At 33.9% G+C, this 20,249-nt stretch overlaps 1 protein-coding gene across 1 annotated transcript in view; it reads left to right on the plus strand.

The window, feature by feature from the left end:
* Positions 1–20,249, plus strand: part of cactin (cactin, spliceosome C complex subunit) — an 81,556-nt gene that overhangs the window by 37,174 nt on the left and 24,133 nt on the right. The window contains exons 2-3 of the mRNA XM_089102559.1: positions 12,881–13,005; positions 16,464–16,732. Of these exons, the coding sequence (XP_088958685.1) occupies positions 12,881–13,005; positions 16,464–16,732 (394 nt within the window). The remainder of the gene's footprint in view (positions 1–12,880; positions 13,006–16,463; positions 16,733–20,249) is intronic.

Below are 20,249 nucleotides of genomic sequence, written 5' to 3' on the forward strand. Positions count from 1 at the left end.
CAGATAGAAAATATGTTTTTGAGGAGGACACTCCCCCACAACCCTTTGGGCAAGGGTTTTAAGTTATGCCCTTGGGGCATATAAGATTTTATAGAAGGCGTTGTCGTAGAAACTTCAAAAAAGGCTCATTCGATTGGAAATTCAAAGTGCTAGTGCCCTTTTTAATAGTCGAAAGTGATTGGAGGGCAACTAGCCCCCCCCCCCGTCCATCATTCCCCCAAACACATCCAATAAAAATTTTGAGATAGCCATTCTATTAAACATAGTTTTAAGTTCTGGAAATTAGGCCTTTGAAGATGACAACTCCCCCACAGCCCTCTGGGCAAGGGTTATAAATTAAGCCCTGAGAACATATAAGGTTTGTACAGACAACGTTGTCGTAGAAAATTCAGAAAGGACTCATTCGATTTGAATTTTAATTGGCTAGTTCCCTTTTTAATAGTCGAAAGTGATTATAAGGCAACTGACACCCCTTCTACGCCCATCATTTCCCCAAACATGTCCAATCAAAATTTTGATATACCCATTATGTTCAACGTAGTTGAAAGTTCTGGGAATTATATGTTTGGGCTGGACCGTCCCCCACAGTTTTCAGGGGCAAGGGTTTTAAGTTATGCCCTGGGGTTATGTATGGCTCTTATCGAAGGAATGCTCGTATAAATTTCAGAGAGGGCTCATTTGGTTGGAAATTAAAAGTTCTGGTTCACTTTTTAAGCTTCAACAGATATTGGAGGGTAACCAGCTACCCCCCCCCCCTAACCTGTTTTTTCCAAATGCATCCAATAAAAATTTTAAGATAGCTATTTTGTTAAAAATTGTTCAAAGATCGTATAACAAAAAGTCTGGTGTCGACAATACCCCCCAGGGACCGGGGCCAGGCATTTTAATTTATGCCCTTGGGGCTTATATGGGTCTTATGGAAGGGATGTTCGTATTAACTTCAAAGAGGGCTCATTTGATTTGAAATTGAAAGTTCTAGTTCACTTTTCAAGAGTCAAAACAGACTGGAGGGGACCTAGCCCCCCCCCCCCTCCACGCTCTTTTTCCCTCAAACCCGTCTGATAAGAGCTTTGAGATAGCTTTTTTTAAAAATAGTTCCAAGACCATATACCGAAAAATCGGGGTCGACAAAGCCCCCAAGGGCCCGATAGCAGGCGTCGTAAGTTATACACTGGGGAAATGTATGGTTCTTATTGAAGGGGTGCTCGTAAATAATTCAGAGATGGCTCTTTTGATTGAAAATTGAAAGTTCTAGTTCAGTTTTTGAGAGTCAAAAGAGATTGGAGGGCAACTAGCCCCCCCCCTCACACCCCTTTTTCCCCAAATGCATTCAATAAAAATGTTGAGATAGCAATTAAGTTAAAAGTTTCTCAAAAGTCAGATAACAAAAACTTAGGTGTCGTCACAACCCCTCAGGGCCCGGGGGCAGGCGTTGTAAGTTATGCCGTGGGGCATATATTGTTCGTGTGAAAGCAATGCTCGTATAAACTTTAGAGAGGGCTCATTTAATTGGATATTGAAAGTTCGAGCTCACTTTTTAATAGTCAAAAGAGATCAGCTATTCCCCCCCTCCCACGCCTTCTTTTTAAAATCCTATCTGATGAAAATTTTGAGATGGACGTTTTGTTAAAAATAATTCAAAGGTCGGATAAGAAAAAATCCGAAGTCAATAGAACCCCTCAGGGCACAGGGGAAGGCGTTCTAAGTTATGCAGTAAGAGCATGTATGGTTCTTATGAAAGGGATACTCGTATAAACTTCATAGAGGGCTCATTTGATTGGAAATTGAAAGTTCTAGTTCAATTTTTAAGAGTCAAGAGAGTTAAACTAGCCCCCCACGCTCTTTTTTCACCAAATCCGCCCCCCAAAAATTTTGAGATTGCCAGTGTTTTAGAAATTGTTAAAAAATTAGATAACAAAAACTCCACCCAGAGCCCGGGGGATAGGCGTTGTAAGTGTTGTCCTGGGGGCGTTTATGGTTCTTATGAAAGGGATGCTCGTATAAACTTCAGAGGGGGCTCATTTGATTGGAAATTGAAAGTTATAGTTCAATTTTTAAGAGTCAAAAGATATCCGGAGGGCAACTAGCCCCGCCCCCCGCACACCCTTTTCCCCCCAAGCCCATCCAATATTTTTTTTATAATAGCCATTTCATTAAAAATAGTTCAAAGGTCAGATAAGAAAAATTCCTGTATCGACGGAACCAGTTAGGGCCCGGAGGCAGGCGTTATGAGTAATGCTCTAGGGGTATATTAAGTCAGGGTTGCCACCGAGGTTACGTTCGTACCATTTTTGGTACGTATTAGTTAAAAAGTACGTTTTACGTTACGGTCTTAAAAACGTTACATTTTTGTTACGTTTTTGAATTTATGTTTCGCTTTTGAATGATGAGTAAGTTTCACATTTTCTGAGTAATCTATTTTTTTTTCTCCTCTGGAAAAAAATCCGCTGTTCCCATTTTAATTACTCTGACAGGAGTTCACATCGTGGTCATTTAATCTTATCACACAATAACTCAGTTATTAGGATGAGGAAAAACCCACTTTGCTTACTCGCATAGTAAGTTAAGATAACATTCTCTCTCATGAGCATAAGATTATCATTTGCTTAGTGACAAGTGACAATAGTCAGTTAGTCACCTCATCAACTTTCAATTTCATCATTGAGTTTGAATCTTGTTCAGTCAACAGTCATACTGCAATTATCTGGAGAAGGAGCTAGCTGGAAGGAAAATTTATAATAAAAACAGGTACATAATAATAGAAGCTAATTTCTTTATAATTTCTTTTTAAATATGTGATTATAAGATTATATATGTATTATTCTGTGCGTAACAACCTCATCCCCCTTCTGATTGGTTGGACATAATATCAAGTTATATACAAAACTTAGTCTTTTTACATGGGATTATGAACAGCTGATATTGACTAAATATATAAAACTGTAAAAATGAGCCATTTTTTGGTTATAACCAAGGCTATATCCAGGCATTGGGGAGGGGGAGTTGGTTAGTTGAGCCAGAATTTTCAATTTTATGGTAGACTTTCCAAGTATCATGGTCACTTTTTTGACATTATACCCCCCTCCCCATCTGAGGTCCCATATATAACTGTTAAAACATCAAATCGCGAAGAAAGGAAGAAAACGAGGACAATTAACAGCCAGTGAAAAAATTGAAAAAGTATGCAAATATGTTGGTCCAGACTTCCACTTTACTGTCCTCACTACAGAATAAAACTGGTAAAAATATAAACAACCAAACCTTAAAATAAACACAAAACTAAAATTGGACGACCCTTACTCAGTAACTGTGAAATGGTTACTGAATAAAAAACACAAGTCTAAATGGCATTTCACAATTTCATTTTACGTAAAAAACACTTAAAGGCTAATCGCTTCCAGTTACATTAGTATCAGATACTCTATTTGATTTCACAATATAATTTTGTGGATGTATGTAAAAACGATCAGAATTAATAATTTCATCATAAATGGGACAGAAAAGTTCCTCCAGTGTCTTTATTGAGAACTACCTTTTGGTGAATGCGCTTTTTTATTTCAACTGCCTCCCTGAATACTTGCTTGAGACCTTTAACGGAGGCAACAATGGAGGTTTCGTCAAACAAAATGAAATGGTGTGAACTGTCATACACGTGTTGAGCCAAGGCGGAATCAAAAACCTCAGGCCTTTTGCGTAGCCTCATGGCCTTGTTGATTGAGGACCTATGTTCAGATAAACTCTCTTCCAATTGCAGTCGGGTTAGAAGAACTATAAATTGTCCTCCGTTTATTAATTTGCCTTTTATCTTGTACGCATTGCTCGTCAACTTTTTGTTTAAATAAATACATTTTAAGACTTTTGGTTTAAAACACCAATAGTGGCAATCAAAAACAATGACAACAAAATAAGAAAAATAGTAGCCTGGGGTTATATACACGCATCGAGGGGATGGGGTTGTCCTTCTGTTGTGCAGGTAAACCGGAAGCAGCACTTACAGTTGAATAAATAGGAATTTTCTAAAGGTCAAGAAGAATGAATTGTTATTATTGTATACTTTTAGGCACCTTTTAAAAGCTGGAGGGAAGATTTTTAATGAGATTTCGTAAAAATATATTTTTCAAATTATACAGGCAACAATAGTCCCCTCCCCCCTTTAAGTACTGCTCTTGATAGCGAAATTCAGGCACCCTGCCTTGAAAAGAGACTTTCCAATCAAAAGTTACGAAAAAGTTACGTTCTTAAGAGTTTGGACGTCACGAAATTTTTGGGTCTGGTGGCAACCCTGTATACAGTTCTTATGGAAGGGATGCTCGTATAAACTTCGGAGAGGGCTCATTTGATTGGAAATTGAAAGTTCTTGTTCACTTTTTAAGAGTCAAAAGAGATCGGAGGGCAGCTAGCCCCCCCCCCCTCCTCCCCGCCCTAAATTCATCAGATAAAAATAATGAGATAGACATTTTGTTAAAAATACTTCAAAGTTCTGATAAAAACAACTCCGGTGTCGAGACAGCCCCCCAGGGCCTGGGGGTAGTCATTGTAAGTTATACCCTGGGGGCAAAAATGGTTGTTGTGGAAGGGATGCTCGTATAAACTTCCTAGAGGGGTCATTTGATTGGAAATTGAAAGTTGTAATTCACTTTTTAAGTGCCAAAAGCGATTGGAGGGCAGCTAGCCTCCCCCCACACTCCATTCATTTTGTTTCCCAGAGGCACTTCATATGGAAGGGGTCGTCGTATAAACTTCAAAGGGAGCTCATTTGATTGGAAATCGAGAGTTTTAGTGCCCTGTTTAAGAGTTAAAAGTGATCAGAGGGCAACCCCCCAAGCCCTTTTTCCCCAAATACATGTGATAAAAAAAATTTGAGGTAGCCATTTTGTTAAAAATAGTTAATAGATCATATAACAAAAACTCCTTTGGATAGGATCATTTCGTTAAAAATAGTTCAAAGGTCAGATGAGAAAAACTCCTGTGTCGACAACCCCCCCCCATGGCCGGGGCAGTCATTGTAAGTATTGCTCTGGGAGCATATATTGTGCTTATGGAAGGTATGCTCGTATAAACTTCAGAGAGGGTTCATTTGAATGGAAAGTGAAAGTTGTAGTTCAGTTTCTCAGAGTGAAAAAAGATCGGAGGGCAACTAGCCCCACCCGCCCTCCACACCTTTGGGTGTATAGGATGGATAAACCCATCCGATATAAATTTAAGGTGACACTTTTGTTAAAAATAGTTAAACCATCAGATATTAAAACTCTAGGGTCGACGCAATCCCCCATGGCTTAGAGATAGGCATTGTAAGTTATAGGCTACTCTTGGGATATGTATGGATCTCATAGAAAGGATGCTCGTATAGACCTCAGAGTGGGCTCATTTGATTGAAACTAGAAAGTTCCAATTCACTTTAAAAGATTTATAAGAGACCAAAGCCTAGTTTAGTCCCCCCACGCCCTTTTTCTCCAAACCTATCGGATAAAAATTTTGAGATAACAATTTTGTTAAAAATAGTTCAAACATCAGATAATAAAAACTCCGAGGTTGACAAAAACCCATTTTTTCACTTTGATATCGTTACTTTGATACCAGTTTTGATACTTTGATGAATATTTGATTTTTTTTTAAGTTTGATTTTAAAATAAGGAATTTTTAAAAACTTGAAATTTTTTGCAATCAAAAAAGAACAAAAATTAATAAAAACAAACTTTCCGAAAAATAAGTTTTTCAAAAAAAGTAAAGAACGACCAGAAATTACTATTAAAGAATAAATGAAACCCAAAACGAACAGAAATTAAATAAACCAAAAACATACAACAAGTAATAATATAAATGAATAAATAGATCTTAAAGCGAATAATGCTTAGATTGAATATGAAAATCAAGCTTAAGACGAAAAAAATATTTTCCTATTGAAGTGCAAATGAAACTCAAAACGAACAGAAATTAAATAAACAATCAATGCAAACAAACCAATAGATATTAATGTAAATGAATAAATAAATCTTAAAACGACTGAAACTTAAATTGAATATTCAAATCAAGCTTGAAACGAACAAAAATCACTACAAACAAGGGTTTGGTTATCACCTCCTTCTCTCACTGTAAAAGTCTAAAACTTACTGCATCATTGACACTTTACTAAAAACCAATTTTATTACAAATATTTTCTTTTGTACTTAATATTGAAAATAAACCTTAAAATTATAGTAAAATTTTGAACTGAATAGCTTTCAGCAATTAACGTCATTATACATCAAATATTCAGTTTAATCTATTAGTTCTTTCCAAAGTTGTTCAAGACGAATATAGTTTCACTACAAACAAGAGTTTGGATACTGCCCCCGTCGCTAACTGTAAATAAAAACCAAAAGCCTACTGCGTCATTTGTGCTTAACTAAAAATGAATTATATTACAAATATGTTCTTTTCCAGTTCTTACAGCATTGAAAATAAGAATAAAATTACACTGAAATTAATTCTTGAACTGATGTATCTTTCAACAATTAATGTCATTATATATCGACTATTCAATATGATTGTGTTTATACCTTACACGACTATTCAAGATACACGTGTTTTTCAGTAAATCGTCAATGGCGCATTGGGTTTTAGACTTTTGCAGTAAGAGAAGGAGGCGATACCCAAGATCTTATTTGTATTGACTTTTGTTCGTTTCAGGCTTGATTTGCATATTCAATTTAAGTTTCATTCGTTTAAAGATTTATTTATTCATTCACATTAATATCTAATGTATGTTTGTAATTTCTGTTTGCTTTAAGTTTCATTTTTACTTCAATAGGAAAATATTTTTTTCGTCTTAAGCTTGATTTTCATATTCAATCTAAGCATTACTCGCTTTAAGATCTATTTACTCATTTATATTATTATTTGTTGTATGTTTTTGCTATGATTGTTTATTTAATTTTTGTTCGTTTTGGGTTTCATTTATTCTTTAATAGTAATCTGGTCGTTTTGAGTTTGAATTTCAAAAGGTATTTGTATCTGCTGAGCTTCAGTTTAGAATGGCCTTTTCTTTTCTTTGAAAAACTTATTTTTCGGAAACTTTTTTTAATTAATAATAATAAAACATTGGAGCTGCATGGCATTTACTATAGGCAACGCTATAACGTTGCCTCTGATAAGAAGGTCTGGATTGCTGAGAGTTATAACAAATGAGTGACATATGTCACTCTTTTGTATCAATTTAATACCCATAAACTGAATTGATATTGACAAATTTAAGAAATTGAATAGGCATAGGAAACATATAATTTTAGTTGAAGATTTACACATTAGGGGTTAAAGTAAAATGAAGTGCTCTAAGGAATGATATAAGTGAATATTGTAGGATTTTTAAGAGTTGTTTTTAGAATTTACTAGTGCTTTCTTCAGTAGTATAGAACATACCCAGGGTGGTAATTTAACTTGTCATCCCCCCTTTCAATCTTATTCCTTTCTGTTAAACATGGAATTAACTAAAACTCAAATGAAGTGTTTACACTATTGAAACAATGAAGTAAAAGGAATAATAAATTGTCTGTTTTAAAGAATTTATAAGTAAATATTTTAATATAAACAACTTAATATATAATAAAGTAAAAACAAAATACAACATTTTTAAACATAGTAGTCCCGTTAAAATTATTTGTAACATCAATGTTGTAATAATTGTGATTATTGTGGTGGCATAGCGATTTGGTTATTAAAGGATGTGTGTTAAAGAGAAATAGCTAAGTCAATCTGCTACCACTGTGATCCATGTTAAAATGAATAGAAGATGGTAATAAAACTATTTTGAAAGCAAAATTTTTGGTGGAGATAACAAACTGACTAGTAAACATCAAGAACTGAAGAAAAAACAGCATTTCTAGATAAATTTTTTCACCCTGAAAGGATGGTACTCAGGGTAGTCTGCCCCTTTTCCTATGCCACTGGTTTCCTTTTCAACAGCCCCAACTGTATACTAATACTGGAAACACCATAAAATTCTGAAAACTACCTAAAAAAAAACTATAATACTGACTTAGGCTCTATTATTGATAAAAGCACTTCACTTTACACCCCACAGCCTAATCAGAACCGGATCTAATGGGACAAGAGGGGGCAAGCACCCTGGAGGGGCAGCAAAACAAGTTAAAGAGCAGAATTTTGAAAAAAAAAGTAATTCAGTGTTTGAAATTAAGTGTTTTGTAAAGCATAATTACACGTTTGTGGTAGGCCCTGGTATTTCCCTCCTGTCTTGGTTTAAGGGTTTATTTGTGTGGTAAGAAAATAGAGCAATGTAATGGGTATGGGTACAGTTTCAACAGTTGTCTGCTACCCAGCTAAGTTAGTAACTTTGGCAAGTCCCTCTGTTAATAATTTAATAGTTCCCAAGGGTCATCAATTAACAAAAAATTAGGGAGGCAAAGATATTTCCATTTTTTGTGACACAAAAGAGATATTTTTCCAAAACTAGGGTTTGGCTGCTTTTTTCTTACTGACAGTATCAAAAACAAGTATTTGTCATGTTTGATGCCCCTGCAAGTTTCCCTATCTCCCCCTGCAGTTTGTCTGATTTAGAGGTCTTGACAAACCCCCCCTCCATGGAATAAGTTCCAGCATGTGTACCTAATGGCACAATGACAGTTGTATCTTCTTTAATGTTTGATCAATTGCACCAAAAATCATATTTACATTATTGCTCCATGTTTGAACAGGTTTGGAATAAAAGTGGTAAGCTTTAAACTACAAAAATTAACATTAATTGTTCCCAGGTAATATTAGCATTATCAAAACTTTACCTACATTTTTTTTTAGTTTACATTTAATGCTGAATCAACTCAATGTCAAAGAAGAAATAAAAGTAGGTGAATAAAAGTTTCCTAAGTGCTAAAACCCCATCTTAATTTGTCTATTGGTTTGTCTTCATTGACAGATAACAGTAACAAGGATCCTTTATTTTTGAGTATTAGCATGAATAAGGTGAATATTACTAATAATGCTTAAGTAGAACAGTTTTCTTATTTGTCTTTGATTTGAAGCAATTCACATACTGGCATGCTCTTTTCTAATTATCTTCTAAGGAAAGGGGAGATAATAGGGAGGAAATAATAAAGAAAAGAGAGGGAATAAAAATGTCAAGAAGAGGCAAGTATGACTCCTGCCTCTTCTAATCATCTTATACATGGATTAAAGCAAGGTGGGATCTGTTCTATGTGATTTGTGTACAATTCTCTTGAAATATAGATGCCTTATGCTTCTTCTTGCACTATTTATGGCAAGGCTCTATCTGACTTTTAAGTTTGTGCATTGAAATTATGAGAAGTTTAATGCAATTAGATGAATTTGTAAAATTGGCCATGTAAATTTGATAACCACCAGGGGTTTAGATGCATACTAATTTTTTTATTTTGCTTTTCTGATAAAAAAGAAGAGATGAAATCTGATGATTTTCTAAAAGAAAGGGTAGAAAAGTGGTACCTAAAAGCAAAAAAAAAAACAGTATTTCAAATAAAGTCTAAGTTTGAATGAACCTCTTTGAAGAGCCTCTTGTCTAAGTTTGAATGTTGGAAAAAAAAGTTTTCCAAGATTGTAGTCAGCCAACTCTAGCTAGCCTTGTCCCAACTTTCAACCTATTCCATTATCTTAGACTAAACACATCATGTCCAAGATTAGGAAGATGTTGTCCATGTTTAGGAAAGATACATATCTATAGACAATCAACCAAACTTTAGTTGACCACCAAGGTAATTTTAATCAAAATATTTTCTTGTTTAAGGTAATTTTATTCAAAATATTTATCTGAGATTAGGCACTGACCAAGTACTGAGGTTCTTAACCTATTATAAACCTTTTTAGAGCTTTTTTGTTCTAGGCCAGGCTATAGAATAAAAAGAATCAATGCCATTATTATTTACATCAATATTAAAGAACTCCAGAGGTAATGTTGATTTAGCAACTGCTGGAATATGCCCTGGTTTTACAAAAAGCTCTTTGTCATGGGAAGGCCAGAAATTTGGGCGGGCCTATTAAAGTGACCTTTAGATTTGGGATAGAGCAAAGGGAAATTTGGCTCTTGGTCCTCAACTAAGAGTGGACTGTCAGGAGAGATGTATATTTTCTTCATCCTTTCTTGGCAAGGATAAACATACATTGTAATGTTGTATTGTGTGACCTGATCACTTGTGTTAGAAGAGAGTTTGATTGTAACCCTCTTAAAAAACCTTAGTTTCTTTATTACTTTGAATTAGCTATCTACTCTCTTTCTGTGATTAATAGGTCAACTTTACTGATAAGCAAAGTTGGATTTGCTACTATATCTGTGAGATATTGTAGAATACACAGCATTGCGAGGGGCATATTCTGTCTAGTGGTCAAGACAAGCTTTTATTTCTTTGAGCTAACACTCTCCATACTACTTAGGCTACCACAACATACACATTATTACCATACACTATTCAAATGCAATTTGTCTGTGTACACCTGGATATATTGCTATGTTATTACATTTCTAGACAAGGGGTAATGGATCAATAGCTCTCAATAGAACTCATTTCACCCAAATTCAAAGTGTGAGGAATGGATAAGAAGTGTCTTTGCATACTAAAAATGTAGTATTATTTATAGCCCATACCACATTTGCTCCATCATTGGTCGCTTTGAACAACCTTCTCTCTCCAACTCCACCTCCTCATGCTAACATTTTGGTGTACTAAAAGGGAGCTAGGGGCCTATTCCGGCAGTAACTTTCTAGTGGAAAGTTTGGTATCCTGCACCATGTTTATATTGCAGATATGAAGTGATTTTCAATCTTTATAGTTAGTCACAAAATGGACACATAGTTTTTTCAACAAAGGCCCTACTTTAAATTTTCCAGAGAAAATCTGGCTCTTTTCAATGATTGGATTGAAATCAATGGGGCAAGTGACTTAGACCAATTGGACATGAGAGTGATAATTTTCAGAGACAAACTTGTCTTCTCTAACCTTTGCACAAAAGTGCTGAAATCTGAAACTTTTGGGGTTAGTAATTTCAGCTAAGAGCATACAAAGAATGGACTGTCAGAGGGACAAGGTACTTTTTAGTCCTATTGACCTTATGCAACAAACCGTTTGGATTCATTCTAAGTTTGTTCGGGAAGTATCCACAACAAAAAAGACTATCAAGCAATTTTTGACCAATAACCTTTACAGGCCAGGCTTGGTATAAGCTTGTTTTATAGTTTCCTTGCTTGGGGATTCCTATATCATGGAGAGTGACTTACAAGAAGAACAGCAAAGCATACTCAACTTCAGGGGTGAGGGGTATTATATTTGCACTAATCTTTCTGCATTTTATTTATTTTTGGTATATTTTTGGGTTGGGAGTTTTTTCTTTCTTTATGATTGCAACAGTCATAGATTGCAAGGCAATTGAAAGACATATTTTTGAAATTATTTGTAGGCTGTAGGGTTTTTGTGGCAATCACTCAGTGATGGGACATAGAATCAAAGAATCCTTGCCATCAAGTACATTAAAAACAAATATAAGTTTATGAGTTTTCTGGCTAAGTAACATAGCGTTAAATTGTATGTGTTGCATTCATTAGAAATAAAACCATAGATTGGGTGAAACATTATGTTTTGGGGTAAAGTAATACTGTATTAGCTTAGGCTATATATTCCACATTTAAAAGGAAACATTATCGGGTATCAGGTAACAAGGATAAAGCTGGTTTTTAGGTAAAGTCTGTTTTGAGCTGATTTTTAAGGAATGTTGTAATCATTAAAAAAAAAAAAAAAGATGCTCTTTGAATATTTTTTTTTTTGGGGGGGGGAACTAAAATGTCTAGTTAAAAGAAAAAAAATAATTTGCTGGTCTTATATCACTTTTTTGTAATGAAGCTAACCGAAGGTTGATGTATCACTTCTTGTCAGCCAAGCAATGTAGGCTAAATATAGTTTCAGTTAACATAAGTAAGAAAATGATGCTGAACTCGATGCTCATTTTTTATTTGAACAAAATTAAGGTAAGTTAATGGCTAAAAATATGTACAATATATGCAAAATGGTACAACTAATCTGTTAAGAAGCTATAAAAAAAATTAAACCCACATTAGCATAGCTATTATAATGAGTCAAACTCCTCTCTGCTTAAATTGATGCTATAACAATCTAATATTTAAAGGTTCAGTACTAACAGCATCAACAACACTTGAAGGTAGCAAATTCCAATTTTTATACACGCAATCATCAATAGAATATTGACAAATTTTGATTTTATCCAATAGGATATATTTTTTGTTGATGGTGTTCTGTTAAAAGGTAGTGGTGAAACTGAAAAAGACATTTCAGGATCCATAATATACATTCCTTTAATTATTGAGAGCAAATGCTTAACTTTAGTTTTGCTCCTACAATATTGAAGTGAAGGCAGCTTTAAATGTTCTAGAATGTGATGACAAGCAAGTTGGGAAAAATATGGAACTCGGTAGATATTCGTTTGATTTTTTTATTTTATGCAGGGGCGGTTGAGCTTCTCAAAACGACACCAAATAGAGGGATTATATTGTTGCTCTCATATCTAAAGGTTCTATCTGGCAATTTCACACTACTGAGGTAATAACCCAAAACCGTTTGCTAATTTGTTATTAAAGGGACAATAAGCAGGATATTGTAGCTCTGGAGGATTGATGTGTGTTTGAACACATATTGCCAGTTCTTCCTTTGAATGCAGCTCACAAACGGTTTTTGGTAATTGTTCCAGAAGTTTGAAAATCAGCAACAATATTTAGCTAACCAATATTCCTTGAATTCTCTTATTTCCTTTATTTGTCGGTCATGATTGACTATGCTTAGAGTACAGTTAACTTATTTTTTTTTCTTTATCTTTTTATGTATGTTAATTGTGTATTTTTTCATCTCTGAAGGCGTCATGATTCAGAATCCTCAGATTCAGATGGAAGTAGCCATGTTAAAGACATGATGAAGAGGCTTGAGCTGGCAAAACAGAGAAGTCTTGAAGAAAGAAGAAAAGAGAAGGAACAACTAAAAGGTAAGAACAAAATGCCTATAAAACATCCTAAATCACTGATTTAGGAAGGCAGATTAATTTTGTAGTAATTTGTTCCAATAGATTTGAGTATTTTTCAGCGGAAGCTTCTATGTATATTCCATGAAATGCATAAGAATGCCAAAATTGTAGTTAAATATTTTTTTTAGCCTAAAAAATATTTGATAGTACACTAATCTCAAAATGCCCTAGAAAGTAAAGAATAAGTTTTCTTCTCTGCTACCCAAAACAAGTGAGATTTTTAAGAATAAAAATCAAAGCATGTCATTCATGAATAGTTATAAAATATGGCATGTTAGCCTCAGAAACCTCAAGGTTACTGGCTTCTAATACTGGGACCAAAAAAAGCAAAAATAATGTGAAAACTACAAAATGTTGAAAGCAAAAGTCGTGCTAAGGTATGATATAGCAAGTGGGAGTAGTAGATAATTCAAGTGGGAAATGTTGGAGAAATATTGTCTTTTCTGGAGGGTAAAATTGCTTTTTGTATTTCAAAATTTCATAATCAACATTGCTACTGCTTCAATTACAGTTAGCTATTGTAATTATATTTAAAAAAAAATTAAGCTAGTTTAGTAACCTAAATTATTTGTATGCTGATCCATAGTCTGCATAGCGCAATCTATGAAAAGGACTATTTTTAACGCCTATGCAACAATAACAACCGCAATGATTGGATACCAGTTAAAAAATGATAAAATTCTTAAATAAGCCAGTCTTGTCTTTTCTTCTGCACAAATGTTTCTGTAAAGGTTTAGCGTATATTCTAGATGCAACAGCTCCTATACCAATCAAACTTAAAGTTAAATTAAACCAGTAAAACTAAAGTCAAGCTAAATTTCCCTTTTAAGGTATTCTTTCAAATACCGTAAAATGAATTTCAACCGTTTCATGAAAAACGAAGACAAATAAAATATCAAGAGAGGATATAATTGTTACTGGCGGCAAAATAAAAAGAAGAATACGAAGAAAAAGCCAAAGCCAGGTTAAAAATAACACGGTCAAGGTAAAAGTCAAGGTAAAAACACGGAATTCAGCTTGAAACCAACTTGTCTTATAAAGCTTCAAATTCCATTTCTTAGTGGTTTAAACAACCTCTCTGTGTCATCTATGGCAGATAACTTCACGTACGAATAAAATTATCAAGGCAAATTTAATAGTATTTTTCTACTTTCCTCGTCTAGCAAGTAAGGCATGTAAAGAAAGCAAATAGAAAGAGAAACAAGAATGCCAAAGAAAATTATCACTGGGAAGGTTTACTGGATATGTTGTTTTCCAAACAAAGTTTGTTTCCTTTGTATTTCTAAAGCAGAACAGATTCTTGGGTACAGATTCTGCCTTTGACCGTGCCTTTGAACAGATTCTGCCTTTGACCGTGAGTGCAATGCATCCCATGTTTTTTCTCCAGATTTCTCCAGGTTCCCATTTGGAGCTGGGTTGACTCTTGAATCCAATGAGTTATTTATATATTAACAGTGAAGCCTATCAGATACAGGCAATGAAAGATATAGCTTCTATTCTTTTATGAGGATATATATATATATATATATATATATATATATATATATATATATATATATATATATATATATATATATATATATATATATATATATATATATATATATATATATATGTATGTATATGTATATATATATTTGTATATTTATTTATGTAAAATTGTTTTTGTAACTATCACATAGTACTAAAGTTGAGGATCGTAAAAAATTTAATAAAAAAAAGAGTATTTATCAGCAAATTTTATATGAAAAGAAAGAGTGTTCATCATTTTCCAATGCAAACCAATAGCAAACGAAAGGGCAAATAATACATGCAATAATAATATGGTAAAATTCAATGGAAATTCTATAAAAAAAAATACTATTTATCGTTGCTCTTCAGCATTAACTTGGTATAATAGAAAACTAAGTATATATTAAAAAAAAAGCAGAAAAAAAAAACTAATGTGAAAACAGAGGTAAATAATGGTATTTCATTAACATTAATGTGTTATTTAACTAGAATAAACACCTACAAACACTCGTGATAAATTTGAAATCCCAAAAGTGTTTAATGGCATTCTAGCTAGATAAGAGTTCCAAAACTTGGTCAGATATATATAATTGTTTACATATATATATATATATATATATATATATATATATATATATATATATATATATATATATATATATATATATATATATATATATATATATATATATATATATATATGTATGTATGTATATGTATATATATATTTATATATTTATTTATGTAAAATTGTTTATGTAACTATCACATAGTACTAAAGTAGAGGATCGTAAAAAATTTGATAAAAAAAGAGTATTTATCAGCAAATTTTATATGAAAAGAAAGAGTGTTCATCATTTTCCAATGCAAACCAATAGCAAACGAAAGGGCAAATAATACATGCAATAATAATATGGTAAAATTCAATGGAAATTCTATAAAAAAAAATACTATTTATCGTTGCTCTTCAGCATTAACTTGGTTTAATAGAAAACTAAGTATATATTAAAAAAAAAGCAGAAAGAAAAAACTAATGTGAAAACAGAGGTAAATAATGGTATTTCATTAACATTAATGTGTTATTTAACTAGAATAAACACCTACAAACACTCGTGATAAATTTGAAATCCCAAAAGTGTTTAATGGCATTCTAGCTAGATAAGAGTTCCAAAACTTGGTCAGATATATATAATTGTTTACATATATATATATATATATATATATATATATATATATATATATATATATATATATATATATATATATATATATATATATATATATATGTATGTATATGTATATATATATTTATATATTTATTTATGTAAAATTTGTTTATGTAACTATCACATAGTACTAAAGTTGAGGATCGTAAAAAATTTGATAAAAAAAGAGTATTTATTTGCAAATTTTATATGAAAAGAAAGAGTGTTCATCATTTTCCAATGCAAACCAATAGCAAACGAAAGGGCAAATAATACATGCAATAATAATATGGTAAAATTCAATGGAAATTCTATAAAAAAAAAATACTATTTATCGTTGCTCTTCAGCATTAACTTGGTTTAATAGAAAACTAAGTATATATTAAAAAAAAAAGCAGAAAGAAAAAACTAATGTGAAAACAGAGGTAAATAATGGTATTTCATTAACATTAATGTGTTATTTAACTAGAATAAACACCTACAAACACTCGTGATAAATTTGAAATCCCAAAAGTGTTTAATGGCATTCTAGCTAGATAAGAGTTCCAAAACTTGGTCAGATATATATAATTGTTTATATATATATATATATATATATATATATATATATATATATATATATATATATATATATATAATTGTTTACTTGCATTTAGTGACCCAGACTAATTATTATCAACAACAATTTTCTGTATTTTGTAGCTACTGAAACTCCTGAAGAGAGATTTGCACGAAGATTAGCTAAAAAACAAGCAAAGGAATTAAAAAAGAGGCAAGAGCAGGGAAACGCCTCTCCTGACGAATATATGCAATATACAAACGAGGATAATCCATTTGGAGATCCTGATCTGACCAAAACGTTTGTTTGGAATAAGAAACTTCAGGCCAAAGGGATTGTAGATGTTGACAGGGAAGAACTAGAAAAAGAAGCAAAGAGAATGCTTGAAGAAAACAGAAGGGATCTAGAAAAGGTAGGTTCATTTTAACTTTGTATTATATACATGCTTCAAGCGGTTGCCTAGGGAAAACGGGGGGGGGGCGCTCTTGTGACAAAATTATAGTGTTTGGAAATCTATTTAAATCTTAAATCAACCCATTTTCGGGAATTTTAAGAATTTTTAACAATCATCTAGAGCTTTTATTGTATTTAATTTCTTTTTCTTTTATTTACCTATTATGAAAGATTCTTTGGACAGAATGTGAATGTCTTGAAGTGATTATTTTTTCTGTCCGGTGGTAATATAAATAAACAGTATAGGAAACTACTTAAGACATGGAAAAATATATAAGAGGAAAGCATAGGGTTAAGGAAGCATATAACAAGGCAGTTTCCTGAGATTTTGGATGCTTGTGACGAAGTCTGTTGGAAGGACTTAGATAGAGGGTGAAGTTCCCCCAGCTGAAAGTTGAGCTAAATATTTGGAAGTAGGGTTTGAAGAAGCTTGAGTAGATTAACCTTTGAGGGTGCAACATTTGAGCCCTAAGTAACATTAAGTTAATGAGGAAGATCTTTAATAGTAAGTTAAAACCAGTGTTTAGTTGCGGTTTTGAAAAATGAGGATTTAAAAAGGGGAATATGTTAGAGAAAATATAGTTACTTTTTTTTTTTTTTTTTTTTTTTTTTTTTTTTTAAAGAAAATGTTATGTCTAAGTGATAAGTTTAACGGGTTATATTTAAATGTAGATGGGGGGCTGATTAGTCGAAGAGTAAATAGAGTATGTAGCATAGTATCCAGACTTTTGTATCTGTTTTTACTGTCTAATAAATGGACTTATCCATTTTTGTACGTTTATTTGCTCATCATAGAAAGGAATTGTAGCCTTGGAAAAAAATACCGAAATGAATGTATTACGTCAAAAATACGTTGTGTATATAATGAAATGTTAAAAGTGAAGTAGCCTATAGAAATATAAATTCATAAGCTTTTCATTTGCAATGGGAAGACAGATTTTGTCACCTTAATTATACATTCAACTTGCATTTAGACAATATCAAAGAAGAAATTTACAACACAACACTTCGGATGAATTTAGGGACTGAACCCTCTTGTACAAATATAGTGAATGAACCGAAAGTTAATATTTTGCTCTTAATAAATATGTTAGTTTTAATTTTAATGATTTAATGCTTTTGTTTATAGTGACTGCTGTATATGTGGTCGAAATATCCAGACTTTTGTGTCTGTTTTCACTTTCTAATAAATGGACTTATCCCCATTTGAACATTTATTTGTTCGCCATAGAAAGGCAGTGTCGTCTTGGAAAACAAATACCTGATTGAAGGTATTACGTCGAAAATAAGTATGTAGCATGGTTAGGTGTTGGAAAAAACCTGTATATGAATGGTTTTTATTTCCCATCATAAATAACACAAGGTTACACAACGTAGTAATGAAAAAAAGAAAAAAAAAAGAGAAAAAGAAAACGCAATAAGAGAAACAACAAGACTTCAATAACAATCTATATACAGCATACTAAACTCGTAATCAAACTAGCCTACGATAGCTCGGTACATATCATGATCAGGATTGAGCGAACGCCGAAATCGGACGATTCGCTCAGTAGCTGCAGTAGTCGGGTCCGCAACGCTGTAATTTTTCGAAACTCTTGAATTTCTCTTCCATGGCGTAACACTTAACAGATATTTTGCATACTTATAGTAAACCCAACGGACTGAGCGCTTATCTGATTCGGTGAAAAGAGACCAAAACGGCGAGAGTGACAAAACATGCGGGATAACGAACACGGAATAAAGCCTTCCGAATATATGGCGGTTATACATACGTTTGCAGGGTAGGAGTAGTCCGTATGCTTTGCGTGCCTTTTCTGAAAAATGCTCAACCAGTGCTTCACGAGTAGACCGCAGGTCTGAAGCGATCGGCAGTCCAAGGTAAGTGAGAGATGGCTTTGAGCTCACCGCAGTATCACCTAGGAGCACGCTAATCGGGGTCGAATCTTTCGCGTTGCGACGAAAAACAACTACTTCACTTTTGGCAGCGTTAAAAGCTAGTCCAATCTTAGCATATTCATTACTCAATATATTGTAATTATCCTCAACCCTTGAAACAGACCTACTTGCGTTAAGTATATCATCAGCGTAATTGATGAGCGACACGTCTATACCTAGATATATGCAGCACGTTGTGGCAGATTCTTGAGGGACGATAATACTGTTGTTGTATAGGGGAGGGGAAGTAATGGAGCCTTGCCGGATACCTTTACGGACAGGTATAACTACGGTGGATACCACCATACCGCGATGAGTGGGGACTTTAATCTTCACTCTCAGTCTCCCATACATGCTCCTCCATACAACGACAACCGAACGGTCAGCTCCGCGTTTACAAGCAGAACTAAGTATATGTGCGTGGATACCGGAGTCGAATGCTCTACGCACAACGGGGCTTGCTAGAACAAGTGTATCATTATTATCGTGAGCACTGAGCAAAAGATTAGCTATCAACGAATGAACATGCTCGCGACTAGTACCACTCTTAAACCCGAATTGCGAATCGGGAGTATAACAAACTTCACTTAGGTCACCAAAAACAAGCATTTCCATTAGTTTGCAGAATACCGGCGCAACAGTTATGGGGCGGTATGATGAACAGTTCCTGGAATCATTCCCTTTTTTGGGAACTGGTGTAACGACGCCAACACAGAAAACATCGGGGACAAGACCGCAGGTAAAGATCATCTGGTACATAAGAGCAAGGTGATTTAACACACTGTCACCCCCAATAGCCAGATGCATTCCACAAATATTATCATCACCTCGAGAATACTTCTTTTTCAGTTTAGATAGCATATGACGGATACTAGAGACAGTCACAACGAACCCGACACTTCGTTCATTTGACGCTAGGAGGGAGTCGAGCTCTTTTTCGAACTCTTCCTCGAGAGCCTTGTTCGGCGGTGAGAATTCGGCGGTGAAATATTTATTCCAATCACTTTCACTTGGCGAAATTTCTTCTTTGCGAGATTTCGGATTCCTTTTCTTTTTAATATACTTCCAGACTGCATTTGGGTCACCTTCAAGCACTTTGCAATTTTGGTCCATTAAGTCGGTTCGGCGTTTAGCAAGGGTCTTGGCGACCTTTCCCTTAGTATATAGCCTGATATCATTCAAGAAACCTTGACGAGGGCGCCCGCACTCGTTCCATAGTGTATACCAGAATTTAGATCGACTACAAGACTCGGACAACTGTACATTCTGAGACCACTGTGGATTTTCCCTTCCGATTCGAACTTTTCGTGTCGGAACTGCAGCCTTTTCGGCACATCGTAGGGCATGTGTAATTTCTGCACAGTAATTGTTCAAGAGTATCTGCTTCTCATTATTGGGAACAGGCAAACCTTGTCGAAGGAGTTGAAATGGGACCTTTATCTTTTCAAGTACATTATCATACACGGACTTGAAAAGCGCAGAGTCGGCTTTTCCCCATTCAGATTTTACCACCCATTTACGGTGACATTCATCGGGCTGAA

Source organism: Artemia sp. Qi Xiang Cuo, chromosome 16 (assembly GCF_049724085.1).
Source record: "Artemia sp. Qi Xiang Cuo chromosome 16, ASM4972408v1, whole genome shotgun sequence".
In the NCBI taxonomy this organism is placed as follows: Eukaryota; Metazoa; Arthropoda; class Branchiopoda; order Anostraca; family Artemiidae; genus Artemia; species Artemia sp. Qi Xiang Cuo.